Source organism: Neofelis nebulosa, chromosome 1, assembly GCF_028018385.1.
Source record: "Neofelis nebulosa isolate mNeoNeb1 chromosome 1, mNeoNeb1.pri, whole genome shotgun sequence".
Lineage (NCBI taxonomy): Eukaryota > Metazoa > Chordata > Mammalia > Carnivora > Felidae > Neofelis > Neofelis nebulosa.
This window is the reverse complement of record NC_080782.1, coordinates 127,447,925-127,475,371: the sequence shown is the minus strand read 5'-3', so window position 1 is coordinate 127,475,371 and position 27,447 is coordinate 127,447,925. Positions and strand designations below refer to the sequence as shown.

At 43.7% G+C, this 27,447-nt stretch overlaps 1 protein-coding gene across 1 annotated transcript in view; it reads right to left on the bottom strand.

Moving 5' to 3' along the window:
- TRPC7 (transient receptor potential cation channel subfamily C member 7) overlaps positions 1-27,447 on the bottom strand; it is a 140,136-nt gene that overhangs the window by 107,119 nt on the left and 5,570 nt on the right. Inside the window, exon 2 of the mRNA XM_058735948.1 lies at positions 23,231-24,008. Within this exon, the coding sequence (XP_058591931.1) occupies positions 23,231-24,008 (778 nt within the window). The remainder of the gene's footprint in view (positions 1-23,230; positions 24,009-27,447) is intronic.

The following is a 27,447-nucleotide window of genomic DNA, read 5'->3' as shown; positions in this document are numbered from 1 at the left end:
TGCACACACACACCACTCTATCAACCGTCCATCAGTCAGCGATTCCAGTGATTTGTGTTTGGTGTGATTGCTCCAAACTGTGAGTCAGGACAATACTCAGGATGTGTGGGTTGAAAGAGAAAGAGGGACCCTGGTGGTTCCACTTACACAGAAACAGCCCCTCTGTCCCTTGCCTTCCTGTCCTGCTCACATGGGGCTGGCCTAAGCATGACTGGTTGGTCTTTGTACCCAGTAGAGTAGGAGTTGGGGCCTCACAATGTCATGGTGATGGGTTGAGGAGCCCCTAATGATGTTTCCCCCATGATATTTCTGGTCTTATGACTCCCAGCAGGATGTCACCCACCCCTGTTCTGTAACCGGTTCTCCTGTCTTCATGGTGAGAAGTTCTGGGAATGGATGGGAAGCAGAGGGTTTGCAGAGTTTCGCCCTGCATTGGCCAGGGGAACTCGTAGCTCATTCCTCAGATATGCAGAGAAACAGCATGGTAGGGTGAGGAGCCATTGCTTGTGCCAGGTGAATTCCAAAGGGGGCAGCAAGGTGACCACTCTTCACGGGGCACCGGCTTTTAGCAATTGTGTTTTTGGGGTCTGTTTGCCCCAAACTGTACTATACTATCTACTGTCATACAGTATAGCTGTGGAGTGGTGCTGAATGGACAACTCCCTGTTCTTGGATCTTTACTAAGCCTTAGTCCACAAGCACACTTGAGTCACTTTGGTCTGTGGATTGGCTCAGGGAAGAATGCGCATATTCATTAATTTATTCAAAAAAATGAACAGAAGTCTATGCATGCTGACCTCTGTGCTAGGGCCCTGGGGATACAATGAAGAGCAAGGCAGGCATGGCTGCTGCCTTCATGGAGCCAACAGACCAGAGGAAAAGGTAGACAGTGGAGGTCCTGCAGTGAAGTGTGATGAGGATCTCACCTTTTTGTGCAAACTAGACCTGAGCTTCTGTACATTGAGTCTCATCGTAACTCCTGGGAAAATATTTCCTTACAAATAAACCCAGCTGATAAGCAGTAAAAACAATATGAGTCTGTTATCTCGAAAACTTGTGCACTTTCCAGTGATTCGTCCTCACAGAGATGTTCCATCCAGTTCAGCACGTGCTTCCTGAGCCTTCCGTATTCTAGAAGCTGTACCCAGCACTGGAGATGCAAGGAGGAGTGAGATGCAGTCGCTGCCCACCCATGGGAGGGACAACGCATAACCCAGTCATTTCAATATTAGGCTGCAATACTGGTCATTTCATTCCACACATATTGAGTACCCACCCTGTGCCAGGCAGTGGTCTAGATTGTTGAGATTCAGCATAAGCAAAGCAGAACCTGTGCCCTTGAGGAGCTTGTATTTTTTTCTGGGGGCATGGGGACTGTAGATTGCTGTTTTATACAGATGGTGTGGCAGGAACTCCCTGAGGAGGTGCTTTTGGATAGACAATTGAAGTTGGTGAAGGAGGCAGCTATGAAGATGTACAAGGAAAGTGTTTCAGACAGATGGTTACCAGTACAAAAAAGGAGAAGTGTGCAAAGTCAGAAGAGGAGGGGATCTGGTATTTTTGAGGTACAGCAAAGAAGCCCATTCCTGGGGCAAAGTGGGTGAGCAGGACGAAAGGAAGAGATGGGGCTGGAGGAACAGCTAGGGGACATATGGCCAAAGGCCTAATAGCACTTGTCAGGACTGTGGCTTTTACTCTATTAAGGTGGAGAGTCCTTGGAGGGTTTCAAGAAGCAGAGTTAACATGATCTGATGAATGCTTGAAGAGTATCACTCTGGCTGCTAGGATGGGATAAACTTAAGGGGCAAGAGCAGAAGCATGAAGACCAACGAAGAGGCTGTTGTAGTTACCCGGGAGAGAGATGAGGGTGGCCTGGACCGCCTCACTTACCAGAAAGGTAAATGGTCAAACTGGTGAGAAATATAGATAGAATTCTGGATATCTTTACAATATAGAGCCAAGAGGATTTACTGATGAGTTGGATATGAAAAGACACAAACAGAGGAGAGATAGGGTGAATGAGGTTTTTGGTCCAAGCAAATAGAAAGATAGTTACCATCTTTGAGATGAACACTGTGTTAGATAAGCTCATTGTTTCACAGATATTTCTCCCTCCTTCCCCACCTCCATAAGACCAGTATACTTCCATCAGCACTGATCTCTGCTTAGTATGGGACTTGCTTTAGCCCATGAAACTGATGGTGTGTGACTTCTAAACCTGGGTCGTAAGAGGGAGGCATCATGTATATTCCCTTGGCCCTGTGGGAAGTGTGACTTCCACCAAGGGAAGAATGTGTCACTACCTATCTGTTCTGGACCCCAGAATGAGATGTGCGGAGGAGCCTTCTCCCCTTACCCTTAGACTTGTGAACGTTACAATAAACACTGACATGTAGACAACTGATGGTTTGGGGTAGTTTGTTACACAACGATATTGTGGCAATAATGGACCGATAAAGGGATAGATGTAGGCTTACTGCTTTGGGACATCAACATCAAAGACAGGTTTTTTAGCTCTGTCTGGGTATTCAGGGACGTTGTCTCAGAGGAAATAAGTCATAGCTGAATCTTGAAGGATAAATCAGAGTTACTCAGTTCAATAGGTAGAGAAAGGGCATTCCATGTTGGGACAGAACATAAACAAAGCCATGCTATACAAGAGAAACAAAGCCATGCTATACAAATATATAGGGAACTATTCAAGTACAGGTAGAGGGTGGCAGAAGATGATGAGTCTGGTGAAGTAAAGAGGAGCTGGGACATGGAGTGTTTTGTATTTCCTGATAAGGAGCTTGGACTTTATTCCATAGGCAGTGGGCAGCCATCAACCCTTTTTAGGAGGGACAATGGCATGGTCTGGTTTGCAAGTCAGTGGGATCCTTCTGGCCCTGTGTGAAGGATAGCCTTGGTGTTGGGGAGTATTGTGGCCTGGAGATATGATCGTGGTTGGAGCTGCTTCAGTGTACAGTGGTAAGGATGTAGGGATGGAAATGGATTGGGGAAACATTTAAGTATTAATACTAACAGGACCTAAAGGATGGAGAGAAAATGAGAGTTCCATATGAAGCATGCTTGGGACATAAAACACTGGAAAGGGATTCTCTTTACATGTTAACATCTGGTGGGATAAAGGATGATTTTTCTTTTCTTTTTATGCACACATTCATTTTCTACATTAATTGTGTATTACCAGTATAATCAGAAAAAAAATTTTGAGTGTGTTCTTGTGTTTAAATTTGTCTAATATTCTTTGGATAACGTTTGCTGAGCCCTTAAGCCTGAGTGTTGGCAAGGTGGTATCCAGCCTTGGTGCTATCTTGGCCATGGCGGTAGTCTTCTCTACTTGATAGTGAATGACTTTGTTTCTTTTTTTAATATGAAAGTAAAATAAGATCAAAAAAGAAGTTCAGAGCAAATGTGACCTGCGCATGTTATTGGCATCAACTGTATATTGTGGAAACATTTCAGAGAAGCACAAATGTTGAATTGGCATCACCAGATAACATACCCTTCCAGAGGATTATGTCATGACTCACCTTATTATAGATTCAGAATAGTACACGTTCATGGGACTCATTTTCAAGAGTAATTATAGCACAGTGTGTGTATAGAAGTAATTTTTAAAAATTTGCTTGTGATTGCTGAAAATGCTATTGATTAAGAGGGGCTAATAACTACATGGCAAAGTAGCAATTAAAAAAGCTGCAGAACTACACTATATGTTAACTAGCTTGGATTTAAATTAAAAAAATAAAATAAATAAAGGGGCACCTCGGTGCCTCAGTGGGTTAAGCGCCCGACTCTTGGTTTTGGCTCAGGTCACAATCTCACGGTTTTGTGGGTTTGAGCCCTGTATTGGGCTGTGTGCTCACAGTGCCGAGCCTGCTGGGGCTTCTCTCTCTTTCCCTCTCTCTACCCCTCCCCCACTCGTGCTGTCTCTAGCTCTCTCAAAATAAACTTAAAAAAATAAAAATACATATGTCCATACATACACACTGTAGAGCTCTGCTCATAAAATGAAAAGTAAAACCAAGTTAGGCAAATTAGTACTTATAACTTCTCCAATTGGAGGAGCACACCCCATTCTTTTCACTGTGGTGCCTCTTTGCCTTGTGTTCCTAAGCCTGGACTGTGCTCTCTTCGCTTCCTCTAAGATCCCTTCCCACCCTGTCAAGACCAGCTTGAACGTATCCCCAGGATGACTTTTCTGATATCCTTGGGGAGATCTACTATCTCATGCTCGGGCCCCCACTGCATTTTCTTCTTGGAGCCCAGCAGCCCTGACAAAGTGTTCTTTGTATTTTTGACATTTTCATACTTAGCAAATCAACTTTGTTCATTTGTGTATTCCAGCTCAGGGCATGCCACATTATAAGAATTAATAAATGCTGTATAAAATGACCTATACCTATAGTCTGATTTGAGAGTTTTATTTATAGAAGAAACCTGAGGAGCAAGAAAGGGCTAGTGTGTTGCTACCAAGGAATTGACCTAGGAGCAGCGACGGAGGGCATACTGGGCCCTTTAGATGGTCTTGGAGCCAAAGCTGACTGTTATAGGCTCATTATCTTGTGCACAGACATCTGCAGTGACTTTCTAAAAGTCCCAGAAGACATAGGAAAAAGATGAGTAAGTGATTGCATTTAAATAAGTTCAAATCTAATCAGGAAAATCATATTCTAGTTTTTTTTTTTTTTTTTGCTTTAAACTGATTTATCCAATGAATGAATAACTCTCAGAAGTAGGACCTATATGCACTTTGTAAATATGAAAAAAGAAGACCGAGGCTTCGATGCAATTCCATTTATCTGCACAGATGCCACTGTCACCTCTGATGATTCCTAGGTTTTTATCTCCAACCCCAACGTGTATTCTAAGGAGCTGATTTACATGTTCAGCTCCCAGGTGTCATCTCCTCTGGTTTTCTCAGACACTTCAAACTGCATGTCCCAAACTGAACATATGGGTTTTCCATGTAACAACCAAAACTGATCTGCTTTCTCTTTCAGGAAGTAGAACCCTATCCACTCGGCCTCCTGAGCTAGAAACCCTGGGAACATCTTTGTCTTTGCCAATCCGTTACCAAGATCTATGGATTATGATACAGAGTATCTCTTATGTCTGACACCCATATTCATCATGATCTTCATTCAAGTCCTTGTAATTTAGCGTCTGGACTTTTGAACTAGCTTCCTGATTAGTCTGTTTACCAATAGTTCTTTCTTCTACCCAAATGCCAGCCCATCATCCCCTTGGCTGAAAAGCTGCAGGATAAAGTCCCAGCATCTTTATTATCCTACTTCAATATACTTCACTCACATTAGCCCCATTTTAGAAGCCTGCTCTCCCCTAGTGACACCTGTCCACCAAGTAGTACACTAAGCTTTCCATGCTCCTGTACACACTCGTTCCTCTGCCTTTATGCTTCTCTTTCTCTCCTCCATTTACCAAACTCCTACTCACCCTCCAAGAACCACTTCAAAATACCATCTCTTCTGGGAAGCCTTGTCTCGCAGTCCATTTGTTGCATTCTGTGTTGTGTGTGTGTTCTCACAGCATTTTGCTCCCGTTCTACTACCTTGTGATTATCCTTTAACTACTCCTGTCTCTCCTGTTGTTTTGAGGACAGAGTCTGGGTCTCATCCACACTTTTAGTCCTACTTCTTAGTACGGTGTCTGGCATGCAGAAGGAAGACCCCCCCTTTGTGGATAAATCATTCAGCCACTCTCAGTTGTTTACTCATCTGTAAAATGGGAACACCAATCTCTTGTTAAATCTCCACTTTGTTGTTGTTTATGAAAATGCTCGGTAGAAATGAGAAACAGAAAGGGCTAGAGAACAGAAGGGGACTCATTAAGGGGTTTTAAGCACCTGGCTTTGTAAATGGGGAAGATGGGCTGCTAAACAGTGAAATGACTGAGCCTGAGCTGTTTATATAAACAGCAGTTTATAGCCCTAGGTCTCCTCACTCAATGCCCTTCCCTTCTACCTTTCTGCTCTGGAGCCTTACTGGTCAAGGCCCCATCCTAGCATCACCCTGAAGGAGCTTCTTTTATGATGCCATATCGCCTGTTGACATTTGCCATGTTCTGGGGAGAATGTTACCACAAGGCTCCAAGGTGTTTGGTTCCCTTGAGTAATATCCAAAACTATGACCGTCATGAGAACATACCTCAAATATTTGCTTTAGGTGAAGAAAAGACCCAACTCTATGTTTGAAATCTGGTTTCCAAATTTGTAACCTTAGAGGAGATTATCACTTAGGGAAATAAACTCTTGCTCCTAATTTTGTCAGCCAAATTAAAACATTTTTCTTCTTCCTCCACATTTCCTGGAGGTCATCTCCGTGTTTGTGTTAAAATATCCATTTTAAGCACATAAAACATCAAGTTTCTGATGTGTTATGGAGGGTTTGGGGTGAATCCTTTGGAGTATAAACTTTTAGAAAAATTAATCATCACCAGAGAAGAGAAATTGTCATCAGATAAGATCCTTGGGCTACTGTTTTCACAGACTATGTAGGAGAAGCTGGAGGGAGCTGTCAACTCAACAGGCAAAACCCTGGTCTTCCTCATGCAAAGGGCCAGTTGCTTCATGTTTCTGTTGCCAAGAATGCAAGCATGAGCTCTGAACCCCCAGTTTCAAGCAGCTGTATTATTAGCAAATGTGGAGTGTGTTGTATTTCCAGTATATGTATGTGTGCGTGTGTGTATGTGTGTGTATGCGAGAAAGAGAGAGAGAGGGAAGCAGTGCTTAACATTTCACTATGGCCCTTATTAATTTTCAAAGCATTTATCCATCAGTAATTAGCAAGCCTTCTCTGGAGCCCAGAAAACCAGGGCATTAGTATTAATTTCACACTGAAGGTAGGAGAGACAAAGTGATCATAATAATATGAAAGATAGTTTTGCCAGCAAGCATTTGGGGAGCCCTTTTCTGTGTGAGAATTGATAGTATTTAGAAAGTTTCTAGCTTCAGTCATCCTCACATTACTATAATTTTAGGACCAGGTATACAACTTTAGTTTTCTTAGTTTTCCTGGGTCTTCTGCCGTACTGCTTCTCCTGTGACCAGAGCCAGTACTTACCAGCTCCTCCAGTCCCCTCGGGGTCAGCAAAAGAGTGCAGGTGGTGCCATACCACCCGATCTGTCTCATTGACAACTGATGGAAAAGTGTGTTTGCTCAGGCAATACATGTCTTGGAAGGAAGCCTGTGCTAGGATTTATTTATTGCAGAATCTACTATCCCTGCACCATGGTGGAGTACATAACACTTACAGTAGGTACTGATCACATAATTTATAAATGGGAAAGGAGGAGAGATACTTAGTTTATCAATGCCCAATGAAATTTCTGAATGATAGAGACTTTTTTTCCATTTTGTAATCAAATGCAGTTCTGCCAGTTTTCTTGATTGGTATTAGGTGGAAGTCTGCCTTGGATCCAGAAGCCACAGTGGCATTTGCCAGCTTCTTATAATTCATGGACTTGACGGGCAGCAGAATGTGCTACCTCAAAATAGGCAACTTTGGCTTAAAGATTATTTTGAGCTGAAGACAATGAAGAAGCAGATACAAGAAAAGCCCTCTGCCCTCCCCCTATTTGACTAGAAGCAGGACATAAATTTGTAAAGGGCTTCCCCTTTCCTCTCTGTAGCAAGAAGGACAGAAGATAATCATAGGAGACAATTCTAGACCCCCATCAGCCCAGAGACAGCGAAACTAGCCCTCATCTACCATTAGTCTCTCCATTAGTCTTCCTGAGATTTAATGCCCCAGAAGCTCAAAGTCCTTTTCCTTTGCCTTGTCACGTCTCTAAAAATGTATTCTTCTTTTGTGGAGGTGCCATCTAAGCCCAGCTCCTACTCACCCCCCTGAGTTACTCATCTCTGACTTCTCTCATCTGTTTTTGGGGTGCACCTGTCAATAAATTCCTATTTGTTTTTCTCTTGTCAATCTGACTTTTGTCTGTGTCATTTACAGGACTCCAGGGGGGCAGTATCCAAGGGTAGAAGCAGCTTAATGGAAAAAGAAAAGAACCATGACTTTTTACCACTGTACAACCTAAAAACAAAACACTAAAATCATCTATATCCTGAAAAAAAAAAGCAGCCTTTTAAGAAAATTTAAAATGAGCTGACTGTAACTTCTGGCTGTGTCTTTTTAAAACATTATGGCTTAGGGGTGCCTGGGTGGTTCAGTTGGTTGAGTGTCCCACATTGGCTCAGGTAACGATCTCCTGGCTCAGGTCACGATCTCACGGTTTGTGAGTTTGAGCCCTGCATCGGGCTCACTGTTGTCAGTGCAGAGCCCGCTTCAGGTCCTCCGTCCCCTTCCCTCTCTGACCTTCTCCTGCTTGCGCTCTTTCTTTCTCAAAAATAAATGAACACTGAAACAAAAGAAACTTATGGTGTAAATCTGTGTATCTGGGGTTTGACGAGCAAAGGGGTAGTCATGTGGACCGGCAGCCACCTTCTTGCTGCTTCATTTGACATTAAGTTTCTCTGGTTGATATTTGCAGATAGGTGTCTTGGTGTCTGCCAAATGGAATCAAATCTTGGTGACTGACTGGAATGAGGTGAGGGATGTTGCCGTCAGGAAGGTGAGAGCATTTCTTCCTTACACCAAAATGAATTCCAGACGGAGTGAATAGTGGAATACACAAAAGTGAAACTGTAGCAACACTGGAGAAAACACGGGTGCATTTTCCTGATGATCTGTGAGTAAGGAGACCTTTGGGAGCATGACGTGAAACTGAGAAATCCCAACCAAAAGAATGACAGAGAGGAGCCTATAGAATTTGAACAACATTGCCTTTCAGAAAGAATACCCTCAGAGATCTGAAAAGACAACCAGCTGAAAAAATTTGCAACATGCAGCCTAGAGAAAGGTCTGATTTCTTTCTTTCTTTCTTTTTTTTTTTTTTTTTTAAATTTTTAATGTTTATTTTTGAGAGAGACAGAGAGCAATGCGGGGAGGGGCAGAGAGAAAGAGGGAGACACAGAATCCGAAGCAGGCTCCAGGCTCTAAGCTGTCAGTACAGAGCCTGACGCAGGGCTCGAACCCACAAACTGCCAGATCGTGATGTGAGCTGAAGTTGGGCACTCAACCGACTGAGCCATCCAGGTGCCCCTGATTTCTTTTTCATACAAATAATTTTTACAAACTAAAAATTAAATGAGGAATGAACCAAGAAACCAACAATGAACAGGAACCAACAATTCATGGTAAAAGAAACACAGATGAACAATAAAGAAAATGTTTAATTTTAGTCAAAAAATTCAAAGTAAAAGAGCATTGAGTGGCCATTTCTTATCTATAAAACCCACAGGAAGTGTGATAATGCTCACTGTGGGCAAGAGAAGCACAAAAGATACTCTCATAGCCCATCGGTGACATGTATAATTTGGGACCGCCCTTTGGGAGAGCAGTCGTCGGTCTGAAGCATGATTTTAAATGTCTGTGTTCTTGGACCCGGCAATTCCATGTGAAGGAGTTTAGCTTGCAGTTATGCACACAGAAGTACACAAAGCTGCAAGGATGCTCATTGCAGCATTGTGTACTGAAATAAAAGCTGGAAATAACCTAAAGGACCACCCAGAAGGGAATGTTAGAGAAATTAGTGTGTCTATTTCTTAGAGCACTTCTATTATAGCTCTTGGGGAGGCAGGGGTAGACTTGTAGATGCCAATATGGAGCGACATGTCTGCAGATTTTATTATTAAGTGAAAAAAAGCAAGCCGGGAACTGAATGTGGAGAATGCCACAATACATTTAAGGCAAAACTAAAATGAATACATACATATTTACACCTCCATATGAATACATGCCTGTGTACGAATAAAATGTTTATGCCCATATATAAAAGACATTTTTCATAAGGCTGACTCTGGGAGTCGAGATTGGGGCGAGGGAGAGTGTTAAGGAAGGGGGGGCTCACTTCTCCTTGTATACTGTTGGGTACTATCTGAATTACTATTATTATTTTTTACATCGTACATTCCTTTGATAAAAACTTGAGAAGAAGATGGGTGATTTCTTCATTTGTCCCTTATTTCTGTATACCTCTCACCATATAGGGAACCTCAAGGGGAAAACAAATTCTGGACTGCTCCAGGCTGAGCTGTTGCATCTGACAAGGAACTTTTCAACCAACTTTGGATGCAGCAGCAGCAGCAGCAAGGCAGGACCAGCACACGTTATTCTCATGGTTCAGTGCTGGTCCTCACTGTGGCTTAATTTAGCGGAAACACATTAAGCCTATCTGGGTCATGTTGCCGAAGCCGTTTGGAAAACCAATCTGTGATCTTTGTCCTCTTAGTATTGATTTTTAATTCCAGCTCTTGTTGATCATTAGAAAATACAGACAGTGGCCTTCTCCTTTCTTCCTAATAACCCTTCAGGTCACTCATTCACATTTTCTAGGCTTCTCCCATCTCTGTTCTACCGCTTAATCCTTTAACCCTAATGTGCAATTTCCAGGGGTCTCTTAAGCGTCTTTTTCATAGAACTTCAACAAAAATGGTGAAAACTCCACTGGCAGCTGACTGTGAGGCTGCCCCGGTCCTGCCTGGCCCACCCACTGGCTGGGCTGGGCTGGTTAGTGGATGGATGTGAACTCACAAACCTTCTCACCAAGCCAGTCCTGCAGAGCCATCTGGAGTATCAAGGATTTCAGGATTTGTCTTCTGATTCTGCTCAGGCTGCCAGCTGGTGGGTGTTTACAAGAAGGAGCCTCTCACAAAACGAGGGTGTCCCATTCTCCCTCATGAATGGACTGTCACCAGCCCCTGGGAGCATTGGGGTCTGTTTTAGAGAGAATGACTGAAGGTGACACTGTGGAAACTGAGTCTTGGTGCAGACATTACCAGGTAGCCAGTGAAGGAGAGCAGAATGTGCCACCCCAAAAATGACTTGTAGAAGTTCAGGACATGCCACCCCAAAATATGCCCTTTTGGTATATTGATTATTTTGAGCTGTAGGTTCTTGAAAAACAGCAAATGAGGGGGAGGATCTCTGCAAGTGCCCCCTTATCTGCCTGAAATAGATCCTCCAAAAGGAACTCAATTGTTAAGAATCCCCTCCATGGGAGCCTCATCAACCAGGGAAGGTGGAGTCATCATAGGAAAAGAGGCCCCGACACCCAGACAGACTCAGTCACAAATTCTCACACCTCCCATCTCTTCTGAGGGCCCATTCATCTTCCCTAAAAATCATTTACCCTCTTCTGAGAGGTGCACATCCCCCTCCCCTTTCCCGATCAAGACTGTATTTAATTCTGAATTCTAAGCCACCTCAGAGAGTTACTCATTTTTCCCTGGGTGTTTCCCTTGTATACATCAGATATACTTGCTGCTGAACTTCCATTTTCTTCTTGTTAATCTTTCTTTTCCTACAAGGGTCTCAACTGTGAACTCAGAAGGGTGGAGGGAAAATTATTTTCCTCCTCTACACAGATCTGTCTGTCTCCTTGGCCAGGACTGGATATCCTTCATCATGTGGCCTTTCCTCAGTCCCTGAGGCCCACCCTTCCCTTATACTGGACCACAGAAGTTGTTCCATGGTGGGGACTTAGTGAATTAATTGTCAGAGATTGACTTTTATTGATCAGAATGTCATGAAGATTATTTTAAGTGAAAAAAATCTGAACAGACCAGCAGCTAGACTTCTTTTACTTTTAAAAAAAAAACAAAAACAAAAAAACTTCGTAGCAGCACGTTTCCAAAATGTAACTGCCACAAATCCTGTGGGTCAGGGTTGGGGGAGGGTAACAGCTAAAAAGGAGACTGTCTGCTTGCACCCAGTTGAGAACATCACAAACACTCATGCTTTCCATTTTTTTCCCTCAAAAGCTCATGTGTATCCTAAACGTCCTCTTTTTCCTTAGAAACTCTTTCCCCTCACTTTTTTTTTTCTGCTAAGGTGGTATATAAACCCCCATCTTAACTGTTCAAGGAGCCATTTCTTTTCTGCACTTCTGTATATCTATGAATAAACTCTGTCTTTTCTTTTAATCTGCCTTTTCTTAGTTAATTTACAGGCTCCACGCAGTACAACCTAAGGAGAAGTTTTACTCCCAACACAGGACACCAAAATTTTCCAGGAGCTGTTATTTATCAAGTGTTGACATTACGTGGGGGGGCGAGGCCAAAGTTACAATATTCCGTAAGAAAGCCAGGATTCCAAATTGTTTATGGCAAGACTTTGTCACCATCGCACAAAACAAATCTATGCACAGAAAACAAAAAGAGAGGATCTCCATATGTGGTAATAGGTCATAAAGCAAAGTCTTAGTAATGAAACTGTGGAGGAGTGGGTAGAGGAAGAGTTAGACAGGATGCTGGGATGGAACAGAAGGTCCAGAATATCTTTGTGACCTTGCGTGGGGAAGAGTTTTTTTACTCAGAGTAAATACACAAATTATTTCAAAAATAAGGGTTTCTCTTCAAAACATGGTGCCATAGACAGATTTAATAGACGAGTGATAGACAGGGAGGAGATATTTGCAGTGTCGGAAATAGACACTGGGCTAGTATTTAGAACAGATGAGGAACTCTGGAAAGAAGATTTAAAAATACTCCAAACAGAAATCCTGTTAAAAAGCGGATGAGGGAATGAGAGGGAGAGGCAGTTCACCGAGAGGAGAAATGCACATGGCTCATCAATTATGTGAAGAAAGGTTCAACCTCATTAACTACTGGAGAAATGCAAATTACAATAACTGCATTTCTCACACCGGCAAACGTGAGAAAGCGGGATAATACCTAGAGCTGGCAGCACGTGGCAGGCCACAGCCCCCAAGGGCAGGCCTTCTGGGGAGCAGTCGGCTGTGCTGAGTGGCATTAACCCTGGGTATTCCTTCCTGGGTGTGTCATAGGAACACTTAAATAGGACCGCATGCAGTCATGGGGGTGTGTTTTGCAGCATCATTTGTGGTGACAGAGCGGTTTAGGTGTCCATCACTGTGACAATGAGGAAGTGGAAGGCTGCAGATAGTCAGCGGACAGAGGCAGGGCGCTAGCTTGACACGGATAGGCCATAAAAACCATAGTGTTGAGGGAAACAGAAGACGGGTCATAATTTTGTACTGTAATCCCTTTTATATAACTAACAATCACTCAACAATATATTTTTCCATACCCCCACTGGAGTGTAAGCTCCAGGAGGGCAGAGAAATTAGGGTTTCGATGGTCTCTAAGTGTTCCCAATCTCTAGGACTCTGCACATGGTAGGTGCAAAAGAGATAGTTCTTGAGTGAACACATAAATACATATGTATGTTCATAATTAATATAAATACATTCAAGTGGGTGATTTTGGGGGGTGGGGGAGAATGGGAATGAGGATAAAGTGTATGTGAGAAACAAAAAATGATGATAATGTTTTATCATCTGACTCATAGTTCTATTCACATTTCTTTTTTTTTGTTGCCTGGGTGTCGGGGGAGCACTAGGAGAAAACATAGCAAAATATGAATTATTCTTAGATGGTGGGAATTAACACTGACCTTTTTGTTCCCACTGCTTTTCTAGATTTTCTAAAAATCTGTAATCAATGTATTTTATGTTCATTATTCCCAAACCCAACACTTGAAAATGTCTTTGAGAGGGGCAGTGCCCCAATACCAAGGTTCCCCCATTGCTTCTGCCAGCAACCTCCCACTTCCCTCCAATACAATGCATACACACTTTTACAGAATTCTAGTATCTCTGTCTCTGCTTGTACCTTGACCAGTAGAAAGCATTAGCAATCTCTCCCTTTTCTTCAAGACTAACCTCCTAGTTTTAGGACTGTGTTTGGCTTCCTAAAATAACTGACCTCTGGCTTTCTATCCTGCCCTGTTATGAGGGTTTGTTTTGGTTCCTTTCTCACTCTCCCCCAGTTTATCCCAACTTGGTAGTCTACCCCACTATATTGGGTTGAATAGCATCTCCCCCAAATTAACATCCTCCCTGAAACTTCAGAATGGGAGCTTATTTGGAGTTAAGGTGTTGCAGGTGTAATTAGATAAGGTGAAGTCCTACTGGAATACAGTGGGCCCTTAATCCCAAATGACTGGTCCGTATAAGCCTGTTCTCATAAGAACAGGATAAAAGACAGAAACAAACAGAAGATCACTATGTGACAACAGAGCAGAGATTCAAGTGATTTGTCAACAAGACAAGGATCTCCAAGGAAACAAGAAAGAGGCAAGGAAGGATCTTACCCTGGATCCTTCAGAGTAAACATGGCCCTGGTAACAACTTGATTTTCGACTTCTGGCCTCTAGCATTGTGAGGGAATCACTTCTGTGTTTTATTTTTATTTTTTATTTTTTTTAACGTTTATTTATTTTTGAGACAGAGAGAGAGCATGAACAGGGGAGGGGCAGAGAGAGAGGGAGACACAGAATCTGAAACAGGTTCCAGGCTCTGAGCTGTCAGCACAGAGCCCGACGAGGGGCTTGAACTCACGGACCGTGAGATCATGACCTGAGCCGAAGTTGGACGCTTAACCGACTGAGCCACCCAGGCACCCCATCACTTCTGTGTTTTAAGTGCTCACATTCATGGTACTTTGTCACAGCAGTGCTAAGCCTAATATATCCCCCTATACTCAACTGGGTGTTCATAGGGAGGATTTTCAGTGCCAAGAAAAGCCTTGCCTGCCCCTAGTATCCTCCTTCTCTGGTTTTCTCAGCATCCAAAAACTTGGAGGAAGAAGGGAGAGAGATCTACTTCATACTTTTATTTATGCTAATACTAGTTCCAGTTGAAAAAACTGTAAGATAAGATTTAGCTATTTTCCTCTAATGAAATGTTTCTGTGGTCATTGCAGCCAACAGAAAAAGATAGCTTCAGAATCTGGAAGATGCACTGGAAAGATTAAAATCCAGTAGAATTCTTTTTTTTCTTTAAAAAATTTTTTTAATATTTATTTTTGAGACACAGAGAGCATGGGTGGGGAGGGATAGAGAGAGAGGGAGACACAGAATCTGAAGGAGGCTCCAGGCTCTGAGCTAACAGCTCAGGCTGTTAGCTCAGAGCCTGATGCGGGGCTCAAACTCACAGACCGTGAGATCATGACCTGAGCCGAAGTCAGATGCTTAACGAACTGAGCGACCCAGGCGAAAAGAATTCTTTTTCTTCTGGGGATATCACTTCTGAACGCACTTTCCAATACCTCTGCTCTAGCAATGGGCAGTTTGGCCTGGGCCACACCCTTCTCTACCTCCAGATACCCGGATAGAAAATGGGAATCCTTATTGCTCTCCTGCCCTGCTGCTACTCCATGGGGCTTCTGTCTTGGAGGAGAAAATGAGGAGCCTGCAATTCTCTGTCTCCTCTCTCTGTGTCTCTGCACTGTGAGAGCTCCCTGCTGGGAAGCACGGAGAGTCCCCAGGGACAGAAGAAGCAGGGTCCCTGCACCTCACGGACAAACAAGCTGTCCTGGACACAGCCAGGAGATGGTCACTTTTTCTGACTGTGCCATTGCTCCAACTGTGCTGAGTCCCCGGCATATTGAGATGTGTTTGTTCGTTCTTTTTTTTTTTTTTTTTAATATTTTTATTTATTTCTGAGAGAGACAGAGCATGAGTGGGGGAGGGGCATAGAGAGAGGGAGACAGAGAATCCAAAGCAGGTTCCAGGCTCTGAGCTGTCAGCACAGAGCCCGATGCAGGGCTTGAACTTGTGAACTGCGAGATCGTGACCTGAGCTGAAGTCAGATGTTTAACTGACTGAACCATCCAGCTGCCCTGAGATGTGTTGGTTCTTTTGCTCTCATGTGCCACTCACCCCCTTTCTGGGAGGCCCCCCTTTCCAACAGCACTTGTCCAACTCCTCCAAGCCTTGTCCCCTCCAGTCCATTTTCTACAGCAGGCACAGTGGGTGTTTCCAAAGTGCACATATGAGTCACTCACTCATTTCCTGAAACCTTTTGGTGGCTCTTCATTTACCCGAAAATGAAGCCCAACTTATTAGGTGGTAAGGCCATGGGTGAGGTGGTGTTCTTCAGTGCCTCTGTCACCTGCCACCTCTCCCTTTTCCTCCCTATGACGTGGAGCGACTTAACAGTTCTCTACATAGGGCCTCTTTCCCCTATCTGTACCGAACTATTTCATGTGCAGTTTTTATGCCTAGCGCCATCTTTCCCATTCCCTGCTGGCCGTGTAGGTCTCCCATAGCCTCAGGTTCCATTTAAACATTGTCTCCTTAGAGAAATCTTTAAACACACATGGTCAGGTGTCCCACTAAGTCAAGTTTTAAAACCTCCCTTTAAAAAAATAAAATAAAACCTCCCTTTTACTGCTTAGCACTCAGCATGATTTGTAAAGCCCCGTTTATCTGTATGATTGTATGAAGAATGCGTATCCCCTCCCCTGGATTATCAGGTCCTGAGAGCAGGAACTGTGTTTATCTTATTCATCATCATCCCAGCACCCAGCCTAGAGCCTGGTTCATACTACAGGCTTAATAAATGTTTGTTGCAGGAATGCTGGATTTTTAGATAGCTCTGTAACGAGGTCCACCCAGTCGTGATATTCTCTGGGCCTACAGACCATACTTGCATCCTGTCCTCCTGACATGTTTGCCACACTTAATCCATGAAACTGCTCCTAGTAAAATACATGCCTGCGTGTTGATGGGGTGTGCAGCATACTTGATTAATGATGTCCTATGATGATTAATTTATATAGCATTATAACTTTTTTTCAAAGAAAAATCCTTCATTTCTATTTGATTCAATTTGTGCTGCTACTCATCGACTAATATTCTCTAGAACTGTCTCCATTTTGTCCATATCTCTGATACTTTACACTGATAGTTGCACTTGCAGAGGAAATGATATTTTCCCCATTTTTTTTTTTGTATGTGTAGTGATGAATCTTTTCTACGGAGATATTTTTCAAAAAATAATCTCTGTCTGTATTTGGCAGGAGCTCTGCCTACCCATTTCCTTCTTCCCCCTCCCCTGCTGCTCTATCTTTCCTGCCCATGCCATTTCTTTCCACAGCAATATTTTAGCAGCGCTTGAGGCTTATGCACTTTCAGTGGTCTGCATTTTTCCAACTGGAAATATTCTCTTGGCCTGTTTTTAACCAGGGAGTTCACAGGTAGTACTTTTTCTCATTCCAGAAAGATCTTCAGGGGTTGAGGGAAGGAGTTTAGCAGAGATCAGGAAGACCCTCTGAATAGATGAGGTGCTGAAACTTAAGTTATGTTTATTGGGAGCAAAGTTGTGCGGGGAATCCAGTGGGCTCATCTCCACTGAGCTCTGGGTGGTAGGAATTATGTATGTATTCTGGGTCGGTTGGGTTCCCTGCAGAGTTTTATATTGTTCATCTAATTTAATCCTCATCGGCACCCTGGGAGGTCACTGTCATTAATTCACTCACCACTCATTTATTTATTTACAGAGATTAGGGTAAGAGCCAGTGTTTGGGTGGGGGAAAACAGGCATTCCATTTCAGACATGTTACAGCTCTAATACCCCAGTTTTCAAAGTAAGAAAAGGAATTTGTAATACATGCCTAAGATTGCACAGTTACCAGGAGATGGCACTGGGATTAGAAGCTGGGTCAGTCTGATTAGAGAGCCAAGTTCTTGGATCTCCATTCCACAGGCTTGAGGAAATGAAGCATGGCTGCACTGGGTGCTCAGCAGAGCCTGTTCCCTGCTCTTGTCCTCATCAAGCAAAGTGGCCTCCTTATCCCGTCTGAATTCTTGTCACCCAACGTACACTATCCCTATATTTTAGAGGCTGATACTCTTGGCATAAACCCTAGGAGAGGACAATCACATAACTTCAGGCATTCGCTGTGACCCAATGAAAAATTGTCATGAAAGGATACATTAATTAGCTCACTTCCTATGATGACTCATTAACAAATGCCCTGGTGAAAGTGTTCCTCCAAATGCTTAGGTAGGAAAATAGAAAAAGAGCTAATGTGGGCAGAAGTCATGTCTGTCCCTTCTCCTGAGATCAGCCAGTCCCCTGGATCTTGCTCTCAGACATGGAAGCTGATGATTCTGGCCCCAGTGTGGACCTGTGGACTGGCATGTATGCCCTATTCTCACCATACCTGCATATGCTCAGGTGGGGGGGGGGGTGTCCCATGACAGTTCATCATGTGACATTTGTGATTCTTTTCTTCTTACATTCTCTATCACCAGATGCTCAAGCAGAGGGCTTGGGTGACACAGTCTGATCCCTGAGGGTACTGGGGATTTATATATAAGTGAGTGCTTTAAGGAGTTTTCTGCCAGATTCTCTTTAAAAAAAAAAAAAACAAAAAACAAAAAAACAAAAAAACCAACAACTTGCTTTTAAGACGTGCAGCCTTGACAGCTTAAAAAATACTTTCCTGAAGGAAAAGGAAACAATTTTCAAGCCATTTCCTTCATGTTAAATAGGCATTTGTTTATACTACCAGCCTGGCTTTCAAACTTCAAGGAAATCTATTTTCCCAGAGTGTTGGCCTATAAAATTTAAAACTCCTAAAAATATTCAAAGCATGATAAACAGGTGCAAAATGCAGATTCCACTGGATGCTGGGGCAACACACGTATTCAACTTTTCTGTACTGCCTCAGGCCCTGGGTGGGCCTTCACTCAAGCTTTCTGGCTTCTTGGCTCCCTGGCTCCATATGGCCTGAATTCATATGTGCTTTGAGCTCTCCCTACCACAATAAAAAGACACTCCTTCTCCTCTCCCCTCCTCTTTTCTCTTCCATTTTGATAAGTTTGCAAGCAGATTACAAACTGTCATCTCAACACCTTTACCTTACACAATGGGACCTCACTAGAGATCATAGCAGGTGGCAAATTGGTCTGATTTATCATTATTTGCATTTTTAATTTGTGGTATTTTAGGCCCAGAGAGGTTTTTTTTATGGGTCTTAAAATGGCAACACAAACATTGATACATAATTCATCATCTATTTTTCATAATACCTGTGGTTAACAACCCATTGACATCAACACTTGAAGCAAGATGAAGCTACAAGTTTTAGCTGTCTTGCCCCCACTACTTTTCTCATCTCTGGTCTATAAGAATAAATTGCTGATGGAAGCACAATCAGCAGCCTCCATACTGATGTGTCAACATGAAAAGCCTGCTTAGTTGTAGCTTTGTTATTATTCAGAATGACCAAGTCTTAAGTAACAAAGGTAAAGTGTTTGGGCCTCCACAGTCCCTTGACTTGGGAACATGGGGTACTTTTAAATTTAAGCAAAAGGTCAAAGAGCAGGAGGGATACCCCAATCCTCACCCTGTTTTCTCTTTCCTTCCAAATCCCTAAATCTCTTTCCACAGTTTTCCCCACCCCTTCCTGCTCCCACTGGGCACTGCTGTTGGCATAACTCTGGGATGGAAGAGAGATTAGCACCTCTAATCCTTTTGAAACATCAGCTTTATAGATAAGCCATATGCATATACAGGATGCCCTGGAATTTGGGAAGATACCAGTGAAATAAAGAGGATCTTCAGCAGATTTACCAGAAGGATGATCAGTGAATATAGCCAAACAGACTAATTCGAGAGAAATGTGAAGACCTTGTTGTGTTCTTGGTGGCAGAGACTGTAACTCAATGGGGATAGAGAAATTCCTAATTTTTTGCATGCTATTACAGGTGCCTCTACATAGAGCCTGTTCCATCAGGATAAAACATCGCACGCCAGTCTTCCCATGCCAGTCTTCCCTTTCCTTGTCTCCTACTATATAGATAAACCAATTAATCAGAATGTCATTGGTGCCCTCCAGGAGTTTAGTGGTTCCTGGCACCATATAATGCAGCGTATGATTGGTCTTATGTTGTTTAATGTGTGTTGGTTTGATCCGCTTACCCACCCTGTACCCTTCTGTAGAGCTTTCCCATTTACTGTGTCTATCAAATTGCTCTATTAGATTCATACATGTAGGAAGAGTTTAAATCACAGATAAAAGTAATCACATGCTTCATCAGTTGAAATGATTATCCTTTGAGGATTTCCTTCATTCCCTTCATCAAGTATTTCTGGAATGCTTACGAGATTACTGAGCACCATACACGGCATTAGGAAGGTCTCATTGAATTTTTGCATCTTTTTAGACCCCAGAAGATTAGAGATGCATGAGAAAAATCTTTGAGGAGATATGTAATTTCCACAACAAAAATAATGGTTTGCTAGCAGGCATCTGACTCTAGCCACAATTTACTGGAGACCTTGACATTGGCTGTACTTCTTGCTAATGACTAGACTCTATTCTGGTGATAAATTACAATGACTTCAAAAATAATAGACTGGGCAACTGATTGAGGTTTCCATGCATGAGTCTGGTCAGGAGGAGCCATTCCCAGAGTGAGTGTCTTAGAGGATCTGGAGGATGACATATGATACCTCCTGTCGGAACCCGGTATCTTTTTGTACAGCTGATGATACTGGGTCATCAGCATAACACGTGGCTACAGTCAGCTGTGTGTCGTCCCTTTAAAGTAGGACAGACTCCTAAAGAGTGTATTTTAGAACCACACTTGCTCTTTATTCTTTTATTACAAATTGACTTGTCTTTTGCTAAGCTGCTCTCTTCTCTGAGAAGATTTATAATGTCAGGAATGCACATACAAGGATAGTTGAATAAGTAATAAAGTTCTAAAGGAACGCTTATGTTAATTTATAATGCGCCATTTGTCGACAATGTGAAAGACATTATTTCAAACAAAGGTAACTAGAGGGATGTTAATAGCCAGCAAATGTATTTATGCTAACTCTTATTCTGAGTAAGTCACTGCAGTGTGGAATGGATTTGTCATCATGTTAGTAGTGTTCTTAATTGTCTCTAATTTTCCTAATTTACTTTTTAAATTAAAATACCATTCTTTCCACAAACTTCCACTTTTAGATATTATATATACTAAAATATGCTAGACTTTTAGTCTTTGTAAAGGAAACAAATGGCTCAGATGGAATTCCAAATGTTAGTCTAGCATCATCTTATTTAGTAAGGCTGGCATGTTCCCAAATTCCAGATAAGTAGAGGATTGTGCAATTAGCCACATAACCTGATCCAAAATTTTTTTCCTTGAATTGTTTTTTTTTCTTGGCCAGAAATATCTAAATTAATTGGGTTGGCCATTTCTTTTACAAGGCCTGTGAAGATTCACTCTAGCTGAGGGAATAAGCAAAATCCCACCAAGCTTCCTTGGGATATCATTGGTCTTATTACTGGTGGGTGGAGTTTATGGTACAGAAACAAGGAAGAACAGGCAAGACCTACATTCTTGGAAGCTTCTTTGGGTAATATCTCCATCTCCGTCCACCAATTTTTTTAGCTGAGGCTGTGGACAGTGCAGGAATTGGGAAGTTGCTCTGCTTCAGTAGATCAGTCCAAGATAGGGGGAACAGATGGGGTAAAATTAATTATAGGATTCTTCATCTATTCACAGTCTGCGGTACCCTGCAGCTTTTTGTGAGCCTGGCTCTTCTGTCTGTGGCTGTGGGTGATCTATTCCTTCAGAGAGGCCTCTGTAGTCTCACGCATACACAACTAAATTGTCCCTATCTTTAGTCCCAGGGCCTCACACTCCAGGTCCTCTAATTCATCTACCAGTGAACTAAATTTCCAGAACTTAGCTTCATCATTGTAGCCCCCTAATGACAAGTTTCAATGGCTCTCCCATGTCCTACAGGATAGCATCTGACACACAGAACCCTCTGAGATCTGCCCCCAGCTCATCTCTGCAGCACGCCTCCTGTGTGCCCCTCCAGGAAGTCTTTATTCTGGTCACATGCAGCTTCTCAGAAGCCGGCCATTCTGGATATCACCTTCACTTGCCTCCTCCAAATTCCCACCTCTCTCTTCCCACTGATCTAATTCCTCCTGCTCTGCAAGGCCCAGCCCCATTCTGTTGCCTCCTTTGAGATCTCCCTGAACACTGTGTGGTCCATGGGGCTTCCCTTGCTGTGAATTGGTACCCATCCTTGGCCACCTATTTGTGTCCCTCCAGGGACAGCTCTTACAGCGACACCTTATTTGGACAATGCACTTTTCTCCTGCAGGTTAACCTCTTTTCCCAGCTCCATGGTCAGCCATGCATGTGACACCTTTTTGTATGTTCCGTGGCATCATAGGCTCTGATAAGATGGCTCAGGATGAGAAATTATGAACCTAGTTGTAGCCCCTACCCTTCCAGGCATACCTTCTGCAGCCAAGAATTTCTTCATCATTCAGAGACAAATGAACCCCGAGAATCCCAATGCATGAACATTTCCCAGAAAGGCTAAGAGCTAGCTCTGGAATGCCTAGATTAGAACAGCGGTTTTGCTACTTCCTGGCTGTATGATATCTCTCTACCTGTGTGCCCTCACATAAAATGGGGATTATAATGGTATCCAAATTAATGGTTGTTGAGGGGACTAAACAGCATCATATAGGTAAGGCAGTTAATGCTTGGCACACAATAAGTGCCCACGAAGTAGTCTCACTAAGTATTATTAAATAGTGTCAAAAGATTTAGGTCCCAGTCTTCTCTTTAACAGAGAGTGTCAGTTGACCCTTACCGCACAGGATCCCTCCACCACTCAACAGTGGACTTTGGAGATGGGTCTCCCCAGGGCTAGCCTGGTAGTCTAGGTGTTCTCAGGAGGTGGGGGGGGGGCATCGATAGAGTTTTGCCCTGGGCCTGTCTACTGAGGTGGCAAGTCCAATATTACAGAGATGGTTTTATTTTCATTTCCATGCACCTTTTCCTGAGCCCCTTGACAGAACAATAGTAATAGCTTGCTACAGTGAGAAAGGCTGCAGGCAAGCCTTTCTAGCACTGGCTGTGAGACCGAACATAGATCAATGCAGTCCAGGATGGACAAGACAAAACCTTTCAGGTGACACAATCAAGGAGTCCAAGACCTGGACTAGGAAACATGCAAGGTGTCCTAGACACTCCAGAGCTCCCTGGGGGCAGAGCTGAATGAGGCATTTACAGGACGACCGCAGTATCCTCCTGCCTGTGTGCTGCTTGTCTTGTATAGATTTGGGCTTACGTCAACCTCTATTTTGCATTTATATGGTTTCAAATATCCCACCTAAGGGGCTGCTTTTCCTTCAGGCCTGCATCTGACCAGGTCGAGGAAGTCCCCTTCCACCCCGGGTGCCAGCGAGACCCCAGGGCCCTCACCCTGCGTGAGACCGGAAGACAACTCATTTGACTACTGGACACACCTGGAAGAGCCCTCTGGGCAATCTGTCTGTAGAGTGGTGAGTGGGAGAGTTACCTTGAATTCAGTCTCAATGTTGGCTAGCCTGGCCAGTTCGTTGCTCAGCTCCAGCGCGGTGAGCACGGGGTCTTCGCTGGACAGAGACAGGTAAGCAGCGCTCGCCAGCCCCTTGTAGGCGTTCATGCGGGAGCGCGAGTGGCTGAAGGAGTCCTTCCGCTGCTTCTCGGTGCACTCGTTGCACTTGCAGAAGTAGTCGTGCGGCCGCTCGATGCGGGCGCCCTTGAGCAGGAGGATGTGCACGATCTCATACTCCTGGCAGTGCGCCGCTAGGATGATGGGCGTGATGTCGTGCGAGAAGCGCGTGCCGTCCTCGTCATAGGCGTAGAAGTCGTCGTCGCGCAGCTCCTGCTCCAGGGGGCTGAGCGTCAGGCGCTGGCCCTGTGCGAAGGCCGGGTGGTTGAGGATGGCCTCCACAATGCGCACGTAGCCCTTGCTGATGGCGAGCAGCAGCGCGTCCCCCACCCGCGCCAGGTTCTCCTTCTTGAGCAGCAGCTCCGTGACCTCCAGGTGCTCGTTGCCCACGGCCAGCTGCAGCGCGTTTTGCCCCATGTAGTCCACGCAGTTGAAGTTGAGGGTCTTGGACTCCTCCAGCATTTTCCTGACCACGGGGATGTTGCCATACTCGGCTGAGTCCAGGAAGCGCTCCTCCTCGGGCGTCAGGCTGGTGCCCTTCTCGTTGAACATGTAGGCGGGACCCCGGATGGCCTGGCGGCGGCCCTTCTCCCTCAGTGTTGTGTGCCGGCGCTGCATGTTTTTGAAGGTGCTGCTCCCCAGCCTGTGGGGGAACAAGGCAGAAATGCTTGGTTACTCTCCCAGGGGCCTGCGGGGTCCCCAGGGGCAGAACAAACAAAAATTGTTGAGATAAAAAAGAATCTCATGATTGGGATCTTACGACAAATCATTTTCCTCTTACTGAGATTAAGACAGATTGGCTAACCTAACTATTCCTATTCATAGAAAGGAATATTGATGTAGTCATCTGGCGTCTGTGACCCTTGGATGGAGGAATGACGGCAAACTGAAATGTGGGTTTAGGTTGGTGTGTAATGAGAGCTAGAGGGGGAGGGTGTGGGGTAGTGATGTGGTTGAAACAGGCCAAAGACTGGATTTTATTTCCATTTGTGCAAAGTTTAGTACCGCACCTAACGTCTCTGGGCTTGAGTATATTGCTTCTCTGTGATTTCACCTGTACAATGTGGGTAGCTTTTTGTGTGCCATAAGGTCCATAGGAGGATTAAATGAGGTAACATGTATTAGAAAATACTCAGTGTTGGTTTTATTCTGTACCCTCCTTCCTGTTGCCTTGCCCAGTTCACCAAGCGGTCTGCTGTAGAGATGGCCGCTTTGGGTACTGCTGCCTTGATTTCAGGTGCATTTCCCCATTGAGCTCCCTCACTGTGACAAAACATGCAAGCATGGCCACACGCCTCTGTTTTCTGCATTCAGTATATGCCTACGCCATATGGGGTCTGTGTTTTCTTTCTGATACCCGTGCAGCCTAAGCAGATACTAAAGGACAAGATGTGATAGGGAGCAGGCCTAGACTCATTGTCACTTACTGGTGGCTTCTGAAGTGGCTCCCCTGAGGAAATTCAGCTGTAGCTTCTTAAGATCAAACCTGGATTTTTGTATGGATGGAAGAACAGGTCGGCTTAGATGGTGGGTTTATTCCTAATTTGCTCTTTGCTATTGTGGCATAGTGTAGAGGTAAATGCTAATACTACTAGTAATAACAGCTAACATTTATTAAGCACCTATTACATGCTACTAAATATACTAAGAAGTTAATAACCTCACATATATTACTTGTATAATTCTTGCATTTATCCCATGAGGTAGATGCTATTACTGTCCTCATTTCAGGTGATGATGCTGACACAAGTAGGGCTGAGAGACAGGCTTGGAAGTCAGAGGACCTAGAGTAGGAGTCCTGGCTTCACCTTTGGCCAACCTTGTGAGTTTGAGCAAATTACCTGATCTTTAATTTGCCAGGGTTTCAAAAAGTGCAGATAGCTATAGGGTAATTTGAGCTTGAGTCAGATATGCCGGCTTCAGCTAGCATTGAGACTTTGAGTGGATCCCTGGCTCAAGATACTTTAACTGTAACGCAGGATTTGCGCCAGATGTTCCCTAACTCTCTATGAACGTGAGTATCTGATTCTCCAATTGGCCCTCTTCTTATTTTCTATTCTTTTTTTTTTCTAGTCTACCCCTCACTCACATTATTCAAGTGATAGTAGAACGGCATACATTTCAATAAGATGGTATCTATTCTAAAGAGTAAGTGCTTGGGGATTTATTTTGAGCCATTTTCCACGTTTCCCTGGGTCTGTTTGTTAGGGGTCATGTTTCCATGCATTAAGAATATTCAGTATTTAATTTAAGCCATTTGTAAACAATAAAAGTTCCAGAGGAAGTCCTTTAAATTAAATCTTGTGTTTTGAGATTAAAAAAAAAAATGTTCCATTCAGTGTGGGGAAATAGGTTCTACTTACATAAATGTGTTAGAAAAAGGCTTAGGGCGGAAAGCTGCCACCACGGGGCAAAAGCACCCAGGTTAGGTAACGAGATAAAGTAATGGGATCACGGGTAACTTGTTATCACCTGTAGGACATCCTTTCCATCTGACTCCACTATATACTTCTGTCACAAACTCCCCTCGCTCCCAGATCCTTTGCTTCTTACACACACAAGTTAATGATTACTCTCTGGTTGCTTTCTCCACGTTCACGTGTTTAAGATCTTGTTTTCTTCACATTCACCACGTGGGTAAATACCTTGTGATCTCAAAAAATGTGGAGATGAAACTCCCTGTTTAGGGCTCTTGGGTTCCCCCAGACATTAGCCTCTCTCATATTCAATTTGGCACGCGCTCTTTTGCTGGACAAGAGAGAACTCCAGACTCATAGTCTGCAACAGACAACTCAGTCTTGTGATTTTTAAATTTTGGGTCTCCATTTAGTTTTCTGCTAATTTTACCTTTTGACCTGCTCAAACCCTTTGGGTTTTAGCTCCTTCCTGGGGCCCTTTGTGGTATAAAGCAAAGACTTGGAGGTCAGAGCTTATGCTCTAATTTTGCCTAGGGCTGAGTCATACGCTTTTTGGGAGAAGCTGCTAAACTATTCAGTGGAGTAGCTTTTTCATCTGCAAAAAGTAAAAGGAATAATTACGGGTAACTCCTTCAAAAGGTAACTGTGGGTGATAAATCCTGATAGAGAGTTCTGTGCTCCTTTAGGAAGAGATTGGAACTGCCATTCACTTTTCTAAAGTGCATTTTGATAAAAGATGGCTGGAGAAAAGGTTCTCGGGATTCAAGTTCATGATCTCCTCTGAGCCCATTGCTCTCAACAATGCCATCATTCCAGGGAGAGAGGCTGCTTATTGATGCCAAAGCAGACTGTAGATTGGGAGTCCAATAGTGACCTTTAGAGGAGAGAGGGACTTACAAATAGGAAGCAGGCTTTATTATTACAGGTTTTCCAGAGGGAGGAGAAGTGACTGAGTTGAAAGCTAAGCAGCCACCTCATTTGTATCCCCAAAGAGCCTTGTTTCAGAGGATGTCATGAAATCAGTTTCAAGGTCTGTCATCTGGGTACACATACTCAGGTGGGAATTGAGCCTACAAAAGACTAATAATCTTTTTTTAAAGGTGATTTATTTATTTTGGAAGGAAGAGAGCAGGAGCAGGGGAGGGGCAAAGAGAGAGCACACAGAGAATCTCAAGCAGGCTCTGTGGTGTCAGTGCAGAGCCTGATGCAGGGCTTGGTCCCATGAACCATGAGATCATGACCTGAGATGATATCAAGTGTTGGACACTTAACCGACTGAGCCGCCCAGGTGCCCTTAGATTAATTACCTTTCTGACAGAATTACTCAATCTGCCCTCTGATGAGACGTATTCCCTGCTCAGGAGCGCCTCTCTGGATTTAGACATTACAACTCAACCTGAGAAAAGGCAGTTTCCACTCAGGAACATCTGAGTGGTGTGTCAGTGATGAGATGGCGGCTGTCCTAGAAGGAACCAGGGCTTGAGCTTGATTCTATGTTACTTTTCCATTAGAGGTCTGCTCAAGAGGGAGAATAGGTCAGACTCCAAGGTCATAGGTACACAACCAATCCACAGAAGCAAGCCATGGAGAGATTAATTCAAAGGAAATATAATAATAACTACTGAACCAAGTCAGAGCAGAGAAACATTTTACAAGAAACATGTA